Source organism: Drosophila mauritiana, chromosome 2L (assembly GCF_004382145.1).
Source record: "Drosophila mauritiana strain mau12 chromosome 2L, ASM438214v1, whole genome shotgun sequence".
Lineage (NCBI taxonomy): Eukaryota > Metazoa > Arthropoda > Insecta > Diptera > Drosophilidae > Drosophila > Drosophila mauritiana.
The window spans coordinates 21,413,019-21,431,903 of NC_046667.1; the positions used below are offsets into that span (position 1 = coordinate 21,413,019).

The following is an 18,885-nucleotide window of genomic DNA, read 5'->3' on the forward strand; positions in this document are numbered from 1 at the left end:
AAATTGCCCCAAGCCACTTTTCCACGTTTTCACTCTCCTTCTCGCTCGCACAGCAATGCAACGAAACAAAAGAAGCGAGATCCACGAAGGAGCTGCAGAAAGGCGAACAAAAGTTGACAGCAGATGGCATGATGAAGGAGAGCGAGTGGGAAGAGGTTAAAAGTGACGAGGGCGAGAAGCTCAGAGAGCAACAACTACTGTTTATTTTGAAAAAAATAAAAACAGAGCAGGGACAGACACAGTTTGAGTGGCTGCGAGTAGGACGGCGCATGCGAGTGAGAGCATTTCTGTTAAACTGTCATAAATCTCAATTGTGATGGAATCGGATTCGGAATAGGGACAAAAGAAGGGTGCCGAAACGACAAAACAGATTTCACACACTTTCGGAGCAAGCGAGACGGAGCGGTCGAACAACGCTATCTCTTTCCCTGGCGATTTCCCCTGTTTCAGTTCCAAGCGTTCACTCGCCAGCACAGGGGAAAGTCTGCAACTGCGCTCTTGTCCCTCTCTCTTTCTCTTCTCTCTCGCGCTCTCTTGTGCCTAGCCATCGGTTTCGGTTTCTTTTCGCCAAGAGTCAGTCAGTCGACAAGAAACCGTTACTGCGTACGATCGTGCGAAAAAGCTCGGCGCACTTGGAAAAATCGTACGGTAATTAGTTACCCGAGTGCCGGCGAGTGCGAGCGAGAGAGTAGCACATTTAATCACGCTGACAGCCAGCTTGTCCTGCAAGGGTGTGGGTGGCACACACGGCACACACAACACACACACAACTGCGCAGCCGTCGCCTGAACGCAAAATCGAATCAGAAATTGCCGTCGCCAAAACGCGGGCTTCGTGTTTGCTCGTCAACAGCAGCGCAGCTTCCAATCGCTGCGCGTCCGTCGCGTCGCTTCATTTTTTCATCCGTATCAATCAGTGACGGCAGAGCAGCAGCGCCCCGTTGTTGTTGTTTGTCAGCTTGACAGCGGCGGCAGCGCAGCAGCAGCGCACCGGCAGAGCACCGTAGCAGAGCCTAGTGACGAAGGAACCCGGCCAGCGGGATTCAATCGCCTTTGGACTTTCGTTCGAGTAGTGACGACGAATCCGGATGAGAAGACGCACGCATCGCGACCCGCGGTTCCGCCAGAACAGTGAATTCTCAGTTTAAAACGCGTTTTTGGGGGAGGATAGAACGAGTGTTTTCCAGGGCGCCATCATATCTAGTCAAAGAAGCAGAGGTTTAAAACTCTCGAACGCAGATGCTCGATCAAGACTGAAACATACGAGAAACATACAACTACAAATGGTTCAACAAAGTATACGTAAAACTACCACAAGTTAAACAAAATATACCACAAAAATATATTTATTACCAAAACTAAAGATAAACTATTGCAAATATTTACATTAAACGGTATTTAACTCACCAAAATTACACTACATACATAATGTAAAGCCAGTTACTTAAATCAACAAACCTTAACGAAGTATACGATTCAATGCAATTAATAAATTAAATTTAAATCCACACAAATTAGGAATTAAAAATACAAACGCCTCGAAACGTCATTTTTTGTCTGACATACGAAAGTTTAGAAATTACAAAATCCAAAAAATACAAATTAATCAGTTATACGCTGCAACAACAACAAGTTCTATACTACAACGTACCAAGTGCAAAACAATAGATTATATGATCATTGTGTCAAACTTAAGTTAAGTTCAAAATCCAACTGAAATCCTCGTTGTTTGCTCCAAAAAGAGCAAACCATCCAAGTTCCAGCAAATCGTCAAAATTCAGCAAAATTTAAACATGTTACACGAGGCTCTGATGCTCGAGATCTACAGACAGGCTCTAAATGCCGGGTAAGTGTTATATGGAAGATTATTTGCATAGAACAGTGAAAGATATAGAATTAAGAAACAGATTCACATGGTCTTATTCAGGGCATTCAAAAAAGTGACTATTCTGGGTATGACGGATGAACGTGCTGAACTGACTGAGATTTAACTACCGAAGTGCATCAAAGTTTTCCTCATTATGACATAGTGAAATATTGAATTCTTAACTAAAAGTGCCAATGCTCGAAATATTCGCATATGAAATGATTACATTCATCTTATTCAGTTAATTTTATTTTTTTGCAAGTGCTTTGTATGTGCGTTCAAGTATCTGGTTAAATAGAATGGTATATACCAAATATATACGACATACACATATTGAAAATAGAACGGCTTTAATCAAAATCAAAAACCATTGTCATTGTGAGCTGATAGCCGAACTTGTTCACATAGTATTTCAGACTCTCAACCAAATCGGCCAAATAAATATATCAAGAAACTATGATTTCGGGGCAGTTGATGATTGGCATTGGCGGTTCGGCGTAGTCGCACACCTGTCGTTATAAATTCAGCACCTCGCCAATAGCGCGCCCATATATCACAGCACCCACCCGCAAATCCAACACTACTGACTACGAGTCCGAAATCGGGAAAAGCAGAACTTGATTTGAAAAAGGGTGGTAACAGAAAAATTGCCATAGTTCGATGATGGGATACTAACTTGGGTGAGCGTTTGGGTATCTGTGTCTGGGTGACTCTGAAATTATGATTAAACAAGTTCAAGATATTTTTTCGCACTCGCTCTCGAACAGTCACTCGAGTGAGTCTGAGTCTGAGCAAATTAACTGAAGGCTGAAAACGGGTTTTATGACACTATATTTGCGGGGGCGAGGGTATTTAGGGGTGCATCTGGAGTATTAATAATAAAGTGCGACAAATTGTCTCGCTCTCGTTTGATTTGCATGCAGATACACACGAATTTTCAAGATTTTCCAAGGCGATGACGTAGCCGAATTGAATAAATCATGCGAAAAAGTGAAAAACTCAAAATGCGCTACGCTCTGCTTGCCATCTTTTCCATTCTCCACCCCCTTCCCATTTCCCCGTGTGCGCCTATTACCAAAGAGATTTATGTTCACAATTTGCCGCTGGCGTGTGCGTGTGCGTGTGCGTGTGGTTGTATCTCCGGGTGCATGTGTGTGTTTAGTAATATTTACTCTGTTACCTTAACGGATGCGTCGTGCCTTAGATTTGGTTCAAGAGGGACAGTGTGTTGAATTCGGCACAAATAGATATGCTGTTATTAGTAACCTTAAAGTATAGTATAGAAACGAAAGAATATGGCAAAAAACACTCTCTTTTTTGTGAAATACTGTCCTAGAAACTTAGAAATAAGTATTCCAGCTCCAGAGTTGGGCATTCGCTATAAAAATATACTAAACAATAATTCTACTATTGAAGTGCTTGTCTTTTAATATACAAAATTCAGATTGGTCAGCTCACATTTACTTATATTCTCACCTGAGGTCCAACCAACTCTACAATATCATACCAATTGGCGTACTCCCACAGTTTTAGTTTTAGTTTTAGCCAGAGCGTTACGGGGGCATATCGATATGCAACTCTCTCGATTATTAATGAGACATTTCAACTTGTAGTTAACTGCACTTGCTGGAGTTGCGTATAAATCATTTTGATTTAAGCTTAATCGAATAACGAGATTTCAGATTATGATATGCTGGCGGAGAAAACTCGTTGCCAAGTATTTCATACTAGTCAAGCAAAATAATGGGGAACCGAGCAGCTGAATGGGTTGTATGCGGGCTTAATCGCCCCTTGCAGTCCGGATAGCTAATTAGCGGTGAGTGATTGCGCGGTGTGTGTAATAACTATCTTTGATATGCTGTCACCTGGCAGGTGACTGAGTTCAAAATAAGCTGCACATGAATCAGATTTTGTTCCGACGCACCTTAAGATACCATCAATATTGCGCTAGGCCGGATTTGTTAGTAAACAATCCATCAATTAAACACTGACTTTCTGATAGGGCCCAGTGACAAAACTCCCCCGAATCAAACAACTTAATGCCGGTTAAGAATTTCATTTTTCGGTAAACGATCGCTCATCGCACAATAGCACATGACAATTACTTGATATTCGAATCTTTGACCAAAATAGGCAGATTTTACAGGCTGATTTTCACGTTCAAATATTGATTAAGGTTATTGATTAAGTTCGGTCATTTCCGCCCGCCTCAAATGCAAACCCAATCAGCAAAGCACAATGCGCCCACACACAAATATATAGTTCTTATATGGAGCTATCATCAAAAATGTATAACCTTTGCATATACTTCAAAGTTAATCAGACAATCATTCAAAATAAGCTAAACGGAATCCGCTGAATTATGTTTCTGTGAAATATTTTCTAAGCAAACAATCGGTGCTATAAAAGTTATAAGTGGTTTTGATTTGAATGTTACACACTTGAACACATGTAGGAAATAAAGTTTAGAGATTCGGTTTCTCTGCTGGCAAATTATTTTCCCAATTCTTTTTTGTTTTTTCTGCTATGAGGGCAATAAAATTTGTTTATTCCATCTCTATTTATGCACATTTTTCAGCAGCCCAATTAATTTATTCAAACCATTAGGAATTTGTGGCCGGCCAGCCAAACGATAATTGCCTCCAAGATTGTCAAATACTTGAGTCTCTTCTCGGATTCCGATTTTTGATTATGATCGGCATTGCTCATAACGCACGCTAAAGTCTCGAATTAATCGCCATTGTTTCATTTGGATTTTTACAACCCACGATGGTGGCGGAGGTGGGGGGCGGGCGGTTGGGTTGGGCGCGAGAGTTTTTTTTTTCTATCCGCGTTTGCCTTATGGCGCTCAGAAATTTGAATAACAAATCGAAATGTTGACATATGTTTGCCATTGATGGCATTGTAGGTTCCCCTGGCGGCGAATGATTTAGCACAGAGCGAAGCCAAATAAAAAGTAAGCCGGGCCATAACGATTTCCAATGCTTTTGATTGCTTATCTACCGGTCTCATCCGGAGAAATGTTTGGCCTGCGAAGTCAAAGTCGGTTGCCGAAAAGGGGCGAGATAGCTTTGTCGTTCAAATTGTTTTCTAACTAAACGATCAGCTTATTATATTTTATCAATATCAATATTTTTCAACCTAACACACCGTATAGTGCAACCAATATCAAGGCACTTACTGCAATGATAAGCATCTATCGTTCTTAGGAGTTCTTATTTTGGTATAATCAATCGTGGGTGCGCGGACTTAGATCTGTACTATAGTCTTTAGCTTTCATTTAAGCAATTGCTATTGCAATAAAATAATTTAATTTATTTTGAGTTATATTTTTAAAGTGAAATTTAATAACTCATCTTCAAATTAATTATTAAAATGACCATCTTTGTATTTGCAGAGCTCTGCCCACAGCTCGACCACGTTCCACTGAGTCGGCGAATTCCAGCGAACGGTGTCCGTCACACGACTCAAACTCCTCGGAAAATGGGGGTGGTGCTGGCAGCGGAGGAGTAGGTCATAGGTTAGACGCAGCCGCTCTATCCACCGGGGTGATGCCCGGAGAAGGGCCCACCACTCTGCACTCATCATTTCCGGCAGTTCCGCAGTCCCTGCCCGCCCAGCCGCCCTCAATGGAGGCGTACCTGCACATGGTGGCAGCAGCCGCCCAGCAGTATGGATTCCCTTTGGCCGCTGCTGCAGCGGCTGGGGCGGGTCCACGGCTACCACTCCCAATGGCTAATGAGGCGGCGGCTCCATTTAAGCTTCCCCCACAGGCTTCGCCCACAGCATCGAGTAATAACTCGGAGGCTCTGGACTTTCGCACCAATCTGTATGGAAGGGCGGAATCGGCTGAGCCACCTGCCTCCGAGGGCGAGGAGGAGGACTTCGATGACGGTGCCAACAATCCACTCGATCTCTCTGTAGGTACCCGGAAACGGGGTCACGAATCGGAGCCTCAACTTGGCCACATTCAGGTTAAGAAGATGTTCAAGTCAGACAGCCCACCCGTGAATTCGGTGGCTTCACCCTCAGCCAGTCAACTGTTGCCAGGAGTTAATCCTTATCTTGCCGCTGTGGCAGCTGCCAATATTTTTCGAGCGGGTCAGTTCCCTGACTGGAATAGCAAAAATGATTTGGTTGTGGATCCGCTGGAAAAGATGTCTGATATTGTAAAGGGTGGAGCGAGTGGAATGTGTACCAAGGAAAAAATGCACTCCTCCAAGGTCACAACACCACAGGCAGCATCTCAGCCGCCAAAAAGTCCGGTTCAACCAACACCCAACCAAAATTCCGAATCCGGAGGAGGGTCCGGAGGCGGTGGTGCTGGTAGTGGCGCAGTGACCAAAGCGAGGCATAACATTTGGCAATCGCACTGGCAAAACAAAGGTGTGGCCAGTTCGGTGTTCAGATGTGTGTGGTGCAAGCAGAGTTTCCCCACCCTGGAAGCCCTGACCACCCACATGAAGGACAGCAAGCATTGCGGCGTGAATGTACCACCTTTTGGTAATCTGCCAAGTAACAATCCCCAGCCGCAGCACCACCATCCAACTCCACCGCCACCGCCGCAGAATCATAACCTCCGAAAGCACAGTTCAGGAAGCGCTTCCAATCACTCACCATCGGCAAATGTGAAGAATGCATTCCAGTATCGAGGGGATCCACCGACGCCACTACCACGAAAATTGGTTAGAGGCCAGAACGTTTGGCTTGGCAAGGGTGTGGAGCAGGCCATGCAGATCCTTAAGTGCATGCGGTGTGGAGAGAGCTTCCGATCTCTTGGCGAAATGACAAAGCACATGCAGGAGACCCAGCACTACACGAATATCCTATCCCAGGAGCAAAGTATATCTATCAAATCAGGGAATGCCAATGCCAACTCAGATGCCAAGGAGAGCCACAACAGTCTGAGTTCCGAAGAAAGTCGCACTCTCAGTGCTGTCCTCACCTGTAAAGTGTGCGACAAGGCCTTTAATTCTTTGGGTGATTTGAGCAACCACATGGCCAAGAACAACCACTATGCAGAACCGCTCCTACAGTCTGCGGGAGCACGAAAGCGACCAGCTCCTAAAAAGCGCGAGAAGTCCTTGCCAGTACGGAAACTTTTGGAAATGAAGGGCGGATCAGGAACGACGCAAGAAGATCATTCAAACGAAAAATCCTCGGTGCAAGGAAAACCAGGCTTGGGACCTGGTGGAGGCGACAAAAACGATGCTGCCCTTTTTGCCGAACGCATGCGACAGTATATTACAGGGGTAAAGGCCCCAGAAGAAATTGCCAAAGTAGCTGCTGCCCAACTCCTAGCGAAAAACAAGTCCCCAGAGTTAGTGGAGCAGAAAAACGGCGGCAGCGCAAAGGCTGCCGGTGCCTCGTCTGTTTTGAGTGCCATTGAGCAGATGTTTACAACCAGCTTTGACACCCCACCCAGACACGCCAGCCTGCCAGCTAGTAGTCCATCCAACTCATCCACCAAAAACACCTCGCCCGTAGCCTCCAGCATACTGAAACGATTGGGGATCGATGAAAGTGTGGACTACAACAAGCCATTGATTGATACCAATGATCCCTACTATCAGCACTACAGATATACAAGCAGCGAAAGGAGTGGCAGTGAGTGCAGTGCAGAAGCCAGGCCTAGATTAGATGCACCGACTCCCGAAAAACAGCAGCAAGGGGGAGTGCATGAGGAGGAATCTTTAAAGCCAGCAATAAAACAAGAAAGGGAAGCGGAGTCGAAACCTATTAAAATGGAGATCAAGTCTGAGTTTGTTGATGAGCAAATTGAAGCCGAGGAGTCATCCAAAATGGATGCAGCTGTGGTGAATGGAAGTGCCACCAATAATAACAATAATATTGTGGAAAGGAGTTCCCCGAAAACGCCGTCTTCGGCAGCAAGTCCTCAGACAAGGTTGCTACCTCCCCGAAGCCCTGCCGAGAGTCAGAGATCAGTTACTCCTAAATCACCCGCTTCTAGCCACAAATCGTACGATGGGAGTTCGGAAGGCACAAAGAAGTTTCCAAGTGATTCGCTCAACGCATTGTCATCTATGTTCGATTCCTTGGGTAGCAGTGGGGCCGGTGCTAGCTCCAGAGCTAAGCTAGCAGCCGCAGCTGCTGCTGGAGGATCAGAATCCCCAGAGAACCTCACCGCCGGGGGGAACTCCTTGGCGGCCTTGCGACAATTCTGCGTAAAGAAGGAGAAGACCGCCTAAGTCCGCGAGCTGAGACGAAAAGCGAAACCGAATCATTTGCCTTGTTTTCGTTGTTTCGAGCAAAACGCATTTTCAACATTTTTTGGTTTGTCAGCGCCTTGCCTTCGCCCCGAACCTAAATACCCTCCCTCAGCGCCAGTCGGGGTTTTGAGCTCAGGGTGGCTGTGGCCTGGTGAACCGAGATTCAAGTCAAAGTGCCACGGATAGAGCCACTGGATGCATCTGTCTGTAAAACTATGGCGGGCATGATTTGTTTTAACTGGACAAAGGTACAATTATAAACAGAAGAATCCGCCTTGGAATCGAGGAGATTTTGCGATGATTGTGACGATTGTGTTAACGACTGTACAGAATGGTATAATACTCGCTGCAGTGGGGGTGCTATCCTGGCCCAACACGATTCCTGCCGCGTTCAGTTCCGCTGGCCCTTCAGCAAGCCCTTAGGCCAACTTTTTCAAGGTAAGTGTTACAGAAGTTTTAATGGTAGTTGTTTCATTTTAATTGAGGTTTTAATGTTTGTAGATTTTTTTGGGAGTTTAAAATCAAAATTATTCAAAATTAGACACAGATAAAAACGATTTACTAAGAATTCCTTTCTGTTTTACCATTTTAGGATAGAAATCAGAAAGCGCCATTTGAATTCCTTGAAAGACTGGTTCTATCTGCTGATCGGAGGTTGAGTGGAAACTGGACGAACCTTACACCCGAAAACACGAGTCCTTGTTGGGGCTGTCACATGATAAGGCAAAAAGATATAAAATTGGATAAGAAAACATTGTGATCAAATACAAGATAAAAGTTTTTATGCACTTATTAAGAGATTATGTATTGGTAGGGCAAAACGGGCCAGTCAGATCAATGGAAACAGTCCTCCTTCGCCTCGGGGTCTTTGGTAACTTTTGGAACTACCAGCATAAGCAAAAGCGGAACTACCACAATCACAGCCAGGGGATAGAAAGAACATCGAGAACATCGCCATTATTCCCGCTTTCTGAACTATTCTCGACGGTTGAGGGGTTGAAGACGCAGTGGAAAGGGTGCTTGATTGAGCAGTGATGGCTGAATACAGTGTACATTGCTGGCCCGGTCCTTTTCCTCATGAGCTATTTTCACATTCAGTGGCTGAACGTTAATATCCGGGTGCCGGATGTGGCTCCCGATGGGCACCCCAGGTATCAAAATGTCTTGATACTTACGTTGTTGATCTACAGTGTTATATATCGCCCTTTTCAGGTTCAGTTTTGTATCGGGTACCAAGATTCTTCTCTCAATACTGCAAATTAGAGCGTGTTCTTTTTCCCCAACTTACTAGTTTCTGTGTACCTGTGTACCTACAACAACAATATTATATATATTTGGAGCTTGAAATATTAAAGTTTAAATATTATGATTTCCTGTTTAAATGTGGATTAGTTCATTTAAACGCGTTCATTACGGATCATAGAACACCAACATATTAATTGGTAAATCAATAGTAATTGCATACTCTATTCCATGTGTTAAAAACTTCGAAAATTCTCCAGTGTTTGAATGGCCGGACGAAGGCAAAATTTAAAATGCCGCCGGCAAATGAACGTTATTATGACACAGAAGTCGAAATGCATAGTCTAATAATCTATACGTAGAATGGTCTCGAAGAACCCCAAACTTTCATTCAGGGTCCCTTTCTGAATGAAAGCTTCATAATCGTGACCGCACATGTGGACACATCGAGCGGATTCTCCAGCTAGGTCGTAACTCCTTAGCTGCAGGAGCCAAGCCACACTTCCAAGAGCTCCGCCAAATTTGCACTTGAGATGAACGTTTTCGGCTTCTGTGCCGCTCCAATCACGGCAAGCAAGTGCAATAATTTTGGATGGCAAGATGGTAATTTTGCAAGTAGCCCGCGAGACCTCAACAAATGTTCATCGGCTTGGAGCGTGCGCTAGCAATTTACCAATATAATTTGAGTCGGCCCATGGGACTCCCAAATCCAGATCCCGCACAGCAATGCCGCTGGTGTCGTCATTATGGCAATTTCGTGTTCATCGCTTGATTTAGCGCCATTGCATCGCTCTCGTATGGCCCCCGTCGCATTTGTTGTATTTAAATTTCCCTACCGCCCGATCTTCCTTTCTCTGGACTTGGGTCTTTGTGGTTGCCATTAAAAAGACTTGTTGCTGTTGTGATCTTGATGTTGCTGCTCCTGACTGCGCTGAATTGACAGCGCATGCGCATGAACACTTAAATTATAGTTGGCTACGACTTTGGCCATGTGTATTATAACGCGATCGGGATCGGGGCTGGTGAACTTGCAGAAGCTCGGCTGATTCGGATTAAGATGCTAGGATTACTTCAAAATCAAAGTGATACGGAAGAACAAAGCGGTGCCAGTGATTAAAAGGAGATCTCAACGGGGTGCGCAAGTGCGGATTCACTTGACGTGGTTGACGTGATTACTTGCTACGAGCTCCAAAAAAATAAAGAAAGCCTAAAAACTCTCAGAATCCAAAAAAAAAAATTCGAACAAGTTTCGGTTACTAAAATCCGATGTGCGGTTCAACTATGAGTTGCATCTGGTTCTTTATGCAAAGACGACCTTCCGCAAGGCCTTTCTGCAGCCTAATGATCCGATTATGAAATTCGTACTAAATTTACTGATTGGCTGACGAAGTGAAACTAACCTGATCTAATATAGAGCTTTTATCAATATTTCTTCTAAGTTCTATAAATAATATTAATCTTATCTATATGAAAAAAAGACGAACACAATGTGATCAATAACGATCAAAAACAATTTGTAAATCAATCATAGGAATTGATAGCTGATGACTGATTTACGATGTAAGACTCATGTCTGTGCCGTAAATCCGCATGCGCAATTATTATCAACATCATTATTGTCGCTATCAAAAGGAAGAATTGTGGAATGACATATAACTGGCTAATCCTTATCCGTATCGCCAAATGGGCCTACGTATGACTGGAAGAGCTTTGGACAGTAAAACAATTTTAGCGATTGCAAGGTAATCGTTTAACGACTTCGTCGCCGATAGGACATCGAGATACAGTACATCTATCTGCAGTAAATCACAGCGAACGTGCCGAACTTTCAAGCAAATGACCTCGAATGCACGCTTCCTTGAAGACCCTTCATAACTGATTTGCTAGGAATTGTAATGTGCCCTGCTGACCACACAATTCATTCTACAAAATCGGGGCCCACTGACGCCCATAAATTTAAAAGAACCTTTGTGTTTTATGCGGAAAAAAGATACTTTTAAATATTCATGCGTGATATTTGTCGCAGCGACAGGATCGCTTTCAGACCCAACGATCGATTGTTTCTTCCCAAATCGCAACAGAACAACGACAGCATCCCAACCCCATGTCAGTCAGGCAGAACAATTGTTCAGGGGCCAGCGAGGCAGCTACACAATGGGTCATTTAGGCCGGACTCACTCTTGCTCCTGCCTCTTTTGCTTGGCTAACCGAAAACGTTGCCCATCATGACAGCCAACAAGTATTGCACGATCCCCACATGCGAATGCGAATCCGACTCCGATGCCGATTCCGAGATTCCGAATACGGGGTGGATCCCCTCTGGCACCTGGGGGTGTTGTCCTTCTGAGTGATTTATTTAGTTTGTATCCATTCCTGAAATTATTGGCCCCCAACTGCAAAATTGTTTTAGCTCTGGTCGTGATGACTTATCCCTACATGTCCTAACACATTTCGGTCTTCCGTGAAAGATCATTTCACAGAATGTTAAACCGCAAAGGCAAAGGCTTTTATGCTGATTTTGACTGGGACTAATTTAAGTGGGATCTTCACAATCAATACTTCACAAAGATCGGATTTCTTGAAATAGTTCGATCATCGTATAGTATTCCATAGTAGGAATCAGATCCTCCTATGATCCACGGGAGGATCCCGACACGGGTAATGTATTCCGCACAGAAATAACTTTTATTTAAGCGATCTGATGTAAAAACCAAGTATTTCGGCAATTATTTCGGCCACTAGGAGCTCCAGATATGGTCGACGCGTTGACGATGATGAGGCAGCCAAAAAACAAGATGGAGCGGAGTGAATACTCGCGTGGTTCCACGGACTGGCTGCATTTTAAACAAGTTCAGGATGCAAACAATGGATCATTATCCGGGCACGAATACTAAAATAAAACCAAAGGCGAAGCAGATACAATCGAGCGCAATCGCCACGGCATTCCCATAGGTTACACGGCCAGATGGGAGATGCCATAGGTCCAGGCCATCCCATCCTGTCCAAAGATCCCGAAGAAGCCGGACGCCCAGATAGTGCGACAGAGAGAGAAGCTCCGATGGCGATGGCTCTCGTTGTTTATTGATTACACGCTTTTGGGGAATGTGCATTGCATTGGGCCACGGTGGGCTACTTCCAGCTCGCGACTCTTGGCCATTATGGTGCGGATGCCAGCGGCTGCAACATGCGCCTGTCATGCGATCGCCGCCAAGAACATAACATCCATTACACAGCAATCGACTGCAGAAGCGGACCAGCGACGAGGACGCATACGATTGTGAATGCAATTTGGAGATCGCTCCTGCCAGGGTCCCGGCATTGGGCTGGAGCTGCGATATGAAATTCAATGCCACATTTGCCCCATGAACTAGAATATACTGAAGCGTTTGGCAAGGTGTTCAATCGATGAAAACTGGATACTCTTCCTGGGGTGATAATTTAAGAAAAAGCGCTTAGTTCCGAAGTGTATTAAAGTTTTAAGGCATTAAAAAGGCGTCAATAGATAGATACGCATATAAGTATCAAAAGATTTCACCAAACAATCTCAGGAAAATGTGCGGACATTATCACAAAGTACAATAACAGAACTATCAATGCAGGAAAAACCATAAAAACCCTAGGCGGAGTTGTATTTAAGTGGCTATTCGAACAACAGCACTTGAACCTTCTGCGTCGTACAGGTTATGATATTAAAAGATAGAGTTTTATCCACGCTGTGGCAGAAACAGCTGCTGATGCTGAAGCTGAGTTGGTCTCAGCGCCTGCCTCCCGTGCATTTAAATACAAAAATATCAAAATTAGCATTTGTAACAATGGCGAATTGGCCAGAAAGTAATGGCACTGACCTGCCCGACGTTCATGACCAAGGCATCGGTACTGGCATCGCAGCAGTAGTTGCCAGTTCGACTCGTAAATCAGTCGCTGGGCGGGGCAGTGGGACGGACCAGGCGAAGGCGGGAGTTGGGAGTCGGGAGTCGGGAGTCGGGAGCCGGGTGTCGGGGATCAGGGCCGCTTGGGCCGTGCAGACCACGAGGACTACGAGAATAAGCGAAATTCCTGCTGCACCCGGGTCCGGTGATCAAAAACGAAACTCAGCTAGCAAGAGTGTGTGACGATAGGAACATTGGCAACAGAAGCAGCTTAAGGTCAACTGGCGACGACAAGCGAGCAGCGACAGATCTTGGCCATTTTTATTTAACCGGCAAAAGGCCAATCCGGGCCGCGACTGCTCGTACAACCACTGAGATTCAGCCGCAGACTTACTGATCGTCGTAATCGAATATGAATTCTAGCCATATCTGTGCATGGGCACCATGGATCTGGGATATCCATCCCCATTTGTATGTAGAGGCACATGCAACTTGTTTGGCCTGCTTGCATAACTGTAAATCGAATTAATACGAGTTGGAATTAACAACATATATACCAACATACAACCGCAAGCCGCAAAGTGAAGGTACTCCACTTCCGTCCACTGTTAGAAAATAAACAATTGCTCAGTTCTTCTGCGAGCCTAGGAGAAGCATTCCATAGGCAACCAGCGAGCTAAGACAATAATCCATAAGTATTGACATTATAAGCCGGCAAGTTATGATCGCGCAATCGATGCATTGACTTGCAGTACGGCTTATGCGAGAGATGCCCTCGGTTGGGGAGGGGAGTGCATTCGATTCGGGGTTTGGGGGCTTGGGGCGAATTGCATACATAAGAGGGGGCCATGGAGGACCGTAATGGACCCCACTGGTGTCCGTTCGAGCATTTTGCACTTCATTTAATTTGTAAGGCAAACAAACTGGGGCCTATGCTAAAAGTGGAAGGGGGGTTTTTTGGGCGGTGGTGGGGAGAGGGAGTGCTATGTGAGGTTGCTGAAACGGGATGTGGGGGCGCCACATCAAGCGCACTGGCCGCTGGGGGCGTGGCAGCCGCGGCCAACGCCGCAAAGGCTGCTGCTCGATATCAGTTTCATGGAACTACAGTCACGATTTACCAATAACGTTGCTTAAATGCGCTCACCATTCGGTCTGCAACTGCAACTGCAACCGCAACTCCGTCTGCTTACTTTGAATCGGGGGCGCACTGTGAAAGGGATGAGGCGGTACAGTGGGACCCGGCTGGCGGGGGCACCAATTGTAAAATATTCGCTTGCAAGATTTGTTAGCGGGATAAAAATAAAATTGTTCGTTTAAAGTAGCTGCTTCTGTGCTGGCATTATCCCCTTTCCGCGTCGATTGCATTTTTTGTTCGATCTCTGGCCGCCTCGAAATTGGCTTTGTTTATGGTATTGTTTTATCGTGGAGCTAAAGGACCTGCGGGTTAATTTCTAAGCGCTACTTTATTCTCGGTTCTCGATTGCCAGCCAGCAGGTACGAATTGCAGCCGAAAGCTTATCAATCCCGTTTTGATTTGGATTCTTTGATTAGATGTTTGTGTTACGGTTGTAACGAAATTGTGTTGTGTGTTTCTGGAGCCGAACAAGCATTGCGAATTGTTTTTTGAGAGTGTCACGAACAGAAGGAGTTGTCGATACGCTCGATCGCCGATAGTTGGCGCAACCAGGAGAGATAGTAAGCTGGCCAGGGAAAGGCATTTACATTCATTACAAATTGGGAAACTGGTGAAAGTTTGGCATTTGGGCCTGGAATGCAAAGCCAAATCTGACAGAACCGCATAAGGTGTAATCCCAACTCAATCACAGATTTTTCCCCTTCATAAGTTATATCCAATTGTATAACTTATGAAGGCACTATCTATGGACGTTAAAGTTTCATCTCGCGGCCATATCGGCGGGGATGTTTCGACCCCATTTAGTGCAGAAATCATAAAAACCAGCTGCAACTGAATCGTACGGAAGCCTCAAGTGTCTCAGATATGTTAGCGAACAAAAAACGACAAGGACGAAAAATAATCAAAAAATATAAGCGAAAGGAAGGCCAAGACATCCTTTCTTCCTGTCCTGCGCTCGAGGACTGTCGAGGGCTGAGAGCTGCCAAAACCCAATCCGAATGTGTGTGCGGTGAATTGTTTCGGAACGGCAGGAGGCTGTTTTCCAAAACGGAAAGCAACGCCAAACGAAGGCACACCGCAGCGAAGTGAAGCGAGAGAAAACGAATTTTTCGTCTATTTCGATGGCAATAATTCAAAATCTGAAGACGGCTCGATAGTCATAAATCTGTCAAAAATCCATTTCTTTCATTTTATCCCAAAAGCAGCACCGCCTGGCGTTTCCTTGCCTTGATTGTGTGAGCGCCTGCTTGCTAAGCGTATCTTTCAGATACACAAACTGGCACTTCAAAAACGGGCAGAGGGAAAAGAAAATGAAATAGTGTCCGCCTGTCGCCGTCTCTTTTGGGTTCTGTTTTCAAAAGATCCACTTGAGCCAGCAGCCTTTCCTCCACCCGGTATGATTTCCGAAATACGAAGACGAGAAGAAAACCCATCTATCCAATCAACTCGAGCTGAAACGCAACTGAACTGAAAGTGCACCAAAGTATCTGGTAAGATGCTCGTTTGCTCACTTCAATCCAAAAGATTCCACCCCTCCCGCCACTCACACAGACCGAAGCAGTTCAAGATGACGGAAAACAGCCATCGCACCATATTTCAGTCAATTAGAACTGTCATAATTCATTCCTCGGAGCTATTTTGTTTTTCTGTGCTGCCGATCTTGCTTTTGGGTTATTTCCTAAGAACGGCGCAATAATGATCTCTGCTCGTAAATTCAAACATTTTCGATCTCGCTGAACCCCAAAAATATAAGAAAACTGTTCTAAATGGCTACGTATAAGCACAAATGATGTTGGAGATGGCGTTCCACCAAGTGGACTGTATGATGATGTGAAACAGTACGTCCAATTACGGAAAAAGGTAAATATAATCTGAGTAACGCTTTAGTCAAATGCCTCGACGTGACTACATACGCATACACTACATACACGACGTGACTACATACATATTTATGTACATACATTTGTGGTACTATGTACATATGTTCCTATCTACTGGCCAATGACCTTGCAAGCCTTGCCTTTCAATCCGAAACCTTATGAACTGAATTACATTTTTGGTTTAATCCTTGTTTTGACGTACAAAAATAAAGCTGATTCATCTGTAACCGCTTGAGCTCTTGGGGTATTCCCTGCAGAAGTTCATTTTCAAAATTAGAGCATAATTAATGCAAGTTCTTTTAGTAAAAGTACGTTTGCTCTAGAACCCCTCCCTTCTCATTACAAATATTTGAATTACCACTGTATTATGGCTTCCACTCATTGTGGAAGTCAATTATATGTATATATGTACATATATGAAACTATTAAAGTTGTCACGCGTATCGCCCGCATATAATCCAGCTCGTTGCATAATTCATGTGGCTCCAACTTACTTTAATACCCTTCCATTCATCTATACCCCCAATGGCTGCCTCCACTTTCCGTCTACAAAAAGGACTGGCTATCGAAATTGATGCCGCCAATTAACAGGCGTTGAAAAACATTTCGACCAAATTGCATAAGCCTCAGGACGGAACATAAACTGCTGTGTCGCGGGATCTGGCAGTGGGTGGTGGCAGATGAACACCCCTCAGTCACGGCTCTCCACATCGAAACCACACGCATATCAGCACTCCAAACATCCGACACAATCCGATGTTGATTACCACATAAAAATCCAGCAAAAGGACCTGACTCCTTCCGTCCACTTGCCTGGGTCAACAATTTTTGATTGCCTTTCTGTGTGAGCAAGCGCGGCGTGAAAATTATTCCTAAAACAAATACAAATTCATTTGAGTGGATTTCAACTGCGACACCCCGCTGCCCCTCTGCCCTTCTACCCCTCTACATCTGTACCACGAAGCCCCGCGCGCCGCCCGCAAATCCTTTTGGTCCTCTTTGCAGTGCATTTTATGCGTTGCGCCAGCTAATGGGCAACGCTCAATGCCGCCGACGCTGATGATTGTCCTGCAATTTGTGTCCTGACCGAATCGAACTGCCCGGCTTGGGGACTTGGGATGCGGTAATGCGAGGGGGGGCGGAATGGGGGCATGAGTTCGGTTGACGCGGGTGCCGCGGGTGCTGGCGGGCCACTTTGCTGCCCGATGCGTGCGTGCTGGAAATTGTCGCTGTTATTGCCTTTTCGAAAAATTATTCCGCGTTAATGGCAATTACCACTTATGTATGTCCCGGCGGCAGTGCTTTGGTCCTGCTGCGATGTCCTTCCCCGTCCTCCGCCTCGTCTCATGCGCGAATGCAACTCGGAATTATTTTGAAAGAAATGATTTCCAGTTAATTTATGTTAAGTGTAGTTAAGTGAAAATTGTGTTTGAAAATTAGCCAAACGCATGGCGTGGTTTATGCGGCAACTCAATTAGCTATACTGCTCTAATGCTGCAAGTACAGTACGCGGCTGATACTGACGGCCAGATGCCGCGGAATGGCTTATTATGCATGGAATACAATTTTACCAACGCCACATTTTTCCATTAATCAAGTCTTGTGATGAATGGACAAAAATAGCAATCGGCAATCGAAATCGAAGGAGAAGCCTAGACACCCTTTCGTGCCCTTGCAGAAGTTTTCTCTCGGGGTCACCATTTGATGGTCTAGTTATGTGCCTAGTTTTCTTTGTATTTTCATTAATAATTGTTTTATTTTCTGGATATGGCTCGACTTAACTGCAAGGGTTATGCAATCGTTAAGGTGAGTTTTCACAAAGCCGCACCAAATCCTTGGCTTATTTCAAAATGGAATGCACTTGGCAATTTCTTTAACTTGACTTCGTTTTTAGAACTATCCCCATCACGATCTTGCCACAGAAATTTTGGGGCTTCGTCTTAGGCCGCAAAGAAACATCAACCAAAAATTTGAAGACCCAACTCACGAGACTGGCCTTGGGTGGGAAAGGTTGCTGTGGGTCAGAGGTCATGGCGAGTGGTGGGCGTGGGATCGGGTGCCACTTAGCTAGGGGCTTCTGCCGACTGCCATGTCTCTGGAAAAAAGGGCGGGTCGGCATCTACGAGTGGAGGAGGGGACTTGGTGCCAGTGGAGTGAAGGCAAGTGAAGGACCCAGGCAACAACAATGGCACGGGCAACGGAGAGCGAAACAGCAACAATTTGAGTGAAGTAGCAGCAACGAATCAGCAGCACAGAGGGATCAAGGATGAGGGGGAGCAGCCGACGCAAATGTCACCAAACCGAAGCGGAGACACGATAGCTGCACCGAAAAAAATTACTAGGTATCATACATAGCTAATTATCCGTTATCAAGACATATGGAATAAATTAAATACATGCATACAAACGTATGTGCACATGTACATCTGTTGATGTCTCATTCTATGGTAAAGTGACAACCCACCCACGTGAACAAAGGTAAGCACAAAAATACATATGTTGATATCATAGGACGTTTCTCTTCGTGCATCACAGTTAAGAAAAAGTAACATTTATTATAGCAACAACAATAGCGTGAACGAATCAGAATAGCTATAGCAAAACAACATTAATAGAAATTACAACAATAAGGAACATCAACAAATGCATCGGAGACATAGGAA

General features: G+C 44.9%; 1 protein-coding gene across 1 annotated transcript; it reads left to right on the plus strand.

The window, feature by feature from the left end:
* Positions 1–582: 582 nt before the first annotated feature.
* Positions 583–8,173, plus strand: LOC117140059 (protein teashirt). Its single transcript, XM_033302802.1, has 2 exons — positions 583–1,845; positions 5,264–8,173. The coding sequence occupies exons 1-2, from the start codon at positions 1,793–1,795 to the stop codon at positions 8,073–8,075; spliced, it is 2,865 nt and encodes a 954-aa protein (XP_033158693.1). The 5' UTR covers positions 583–1,792; the 3' UTR covers positions 8,076–8,173.
* Positions 8,174–18,885: the final 10,712 nt, after the last annotated feature.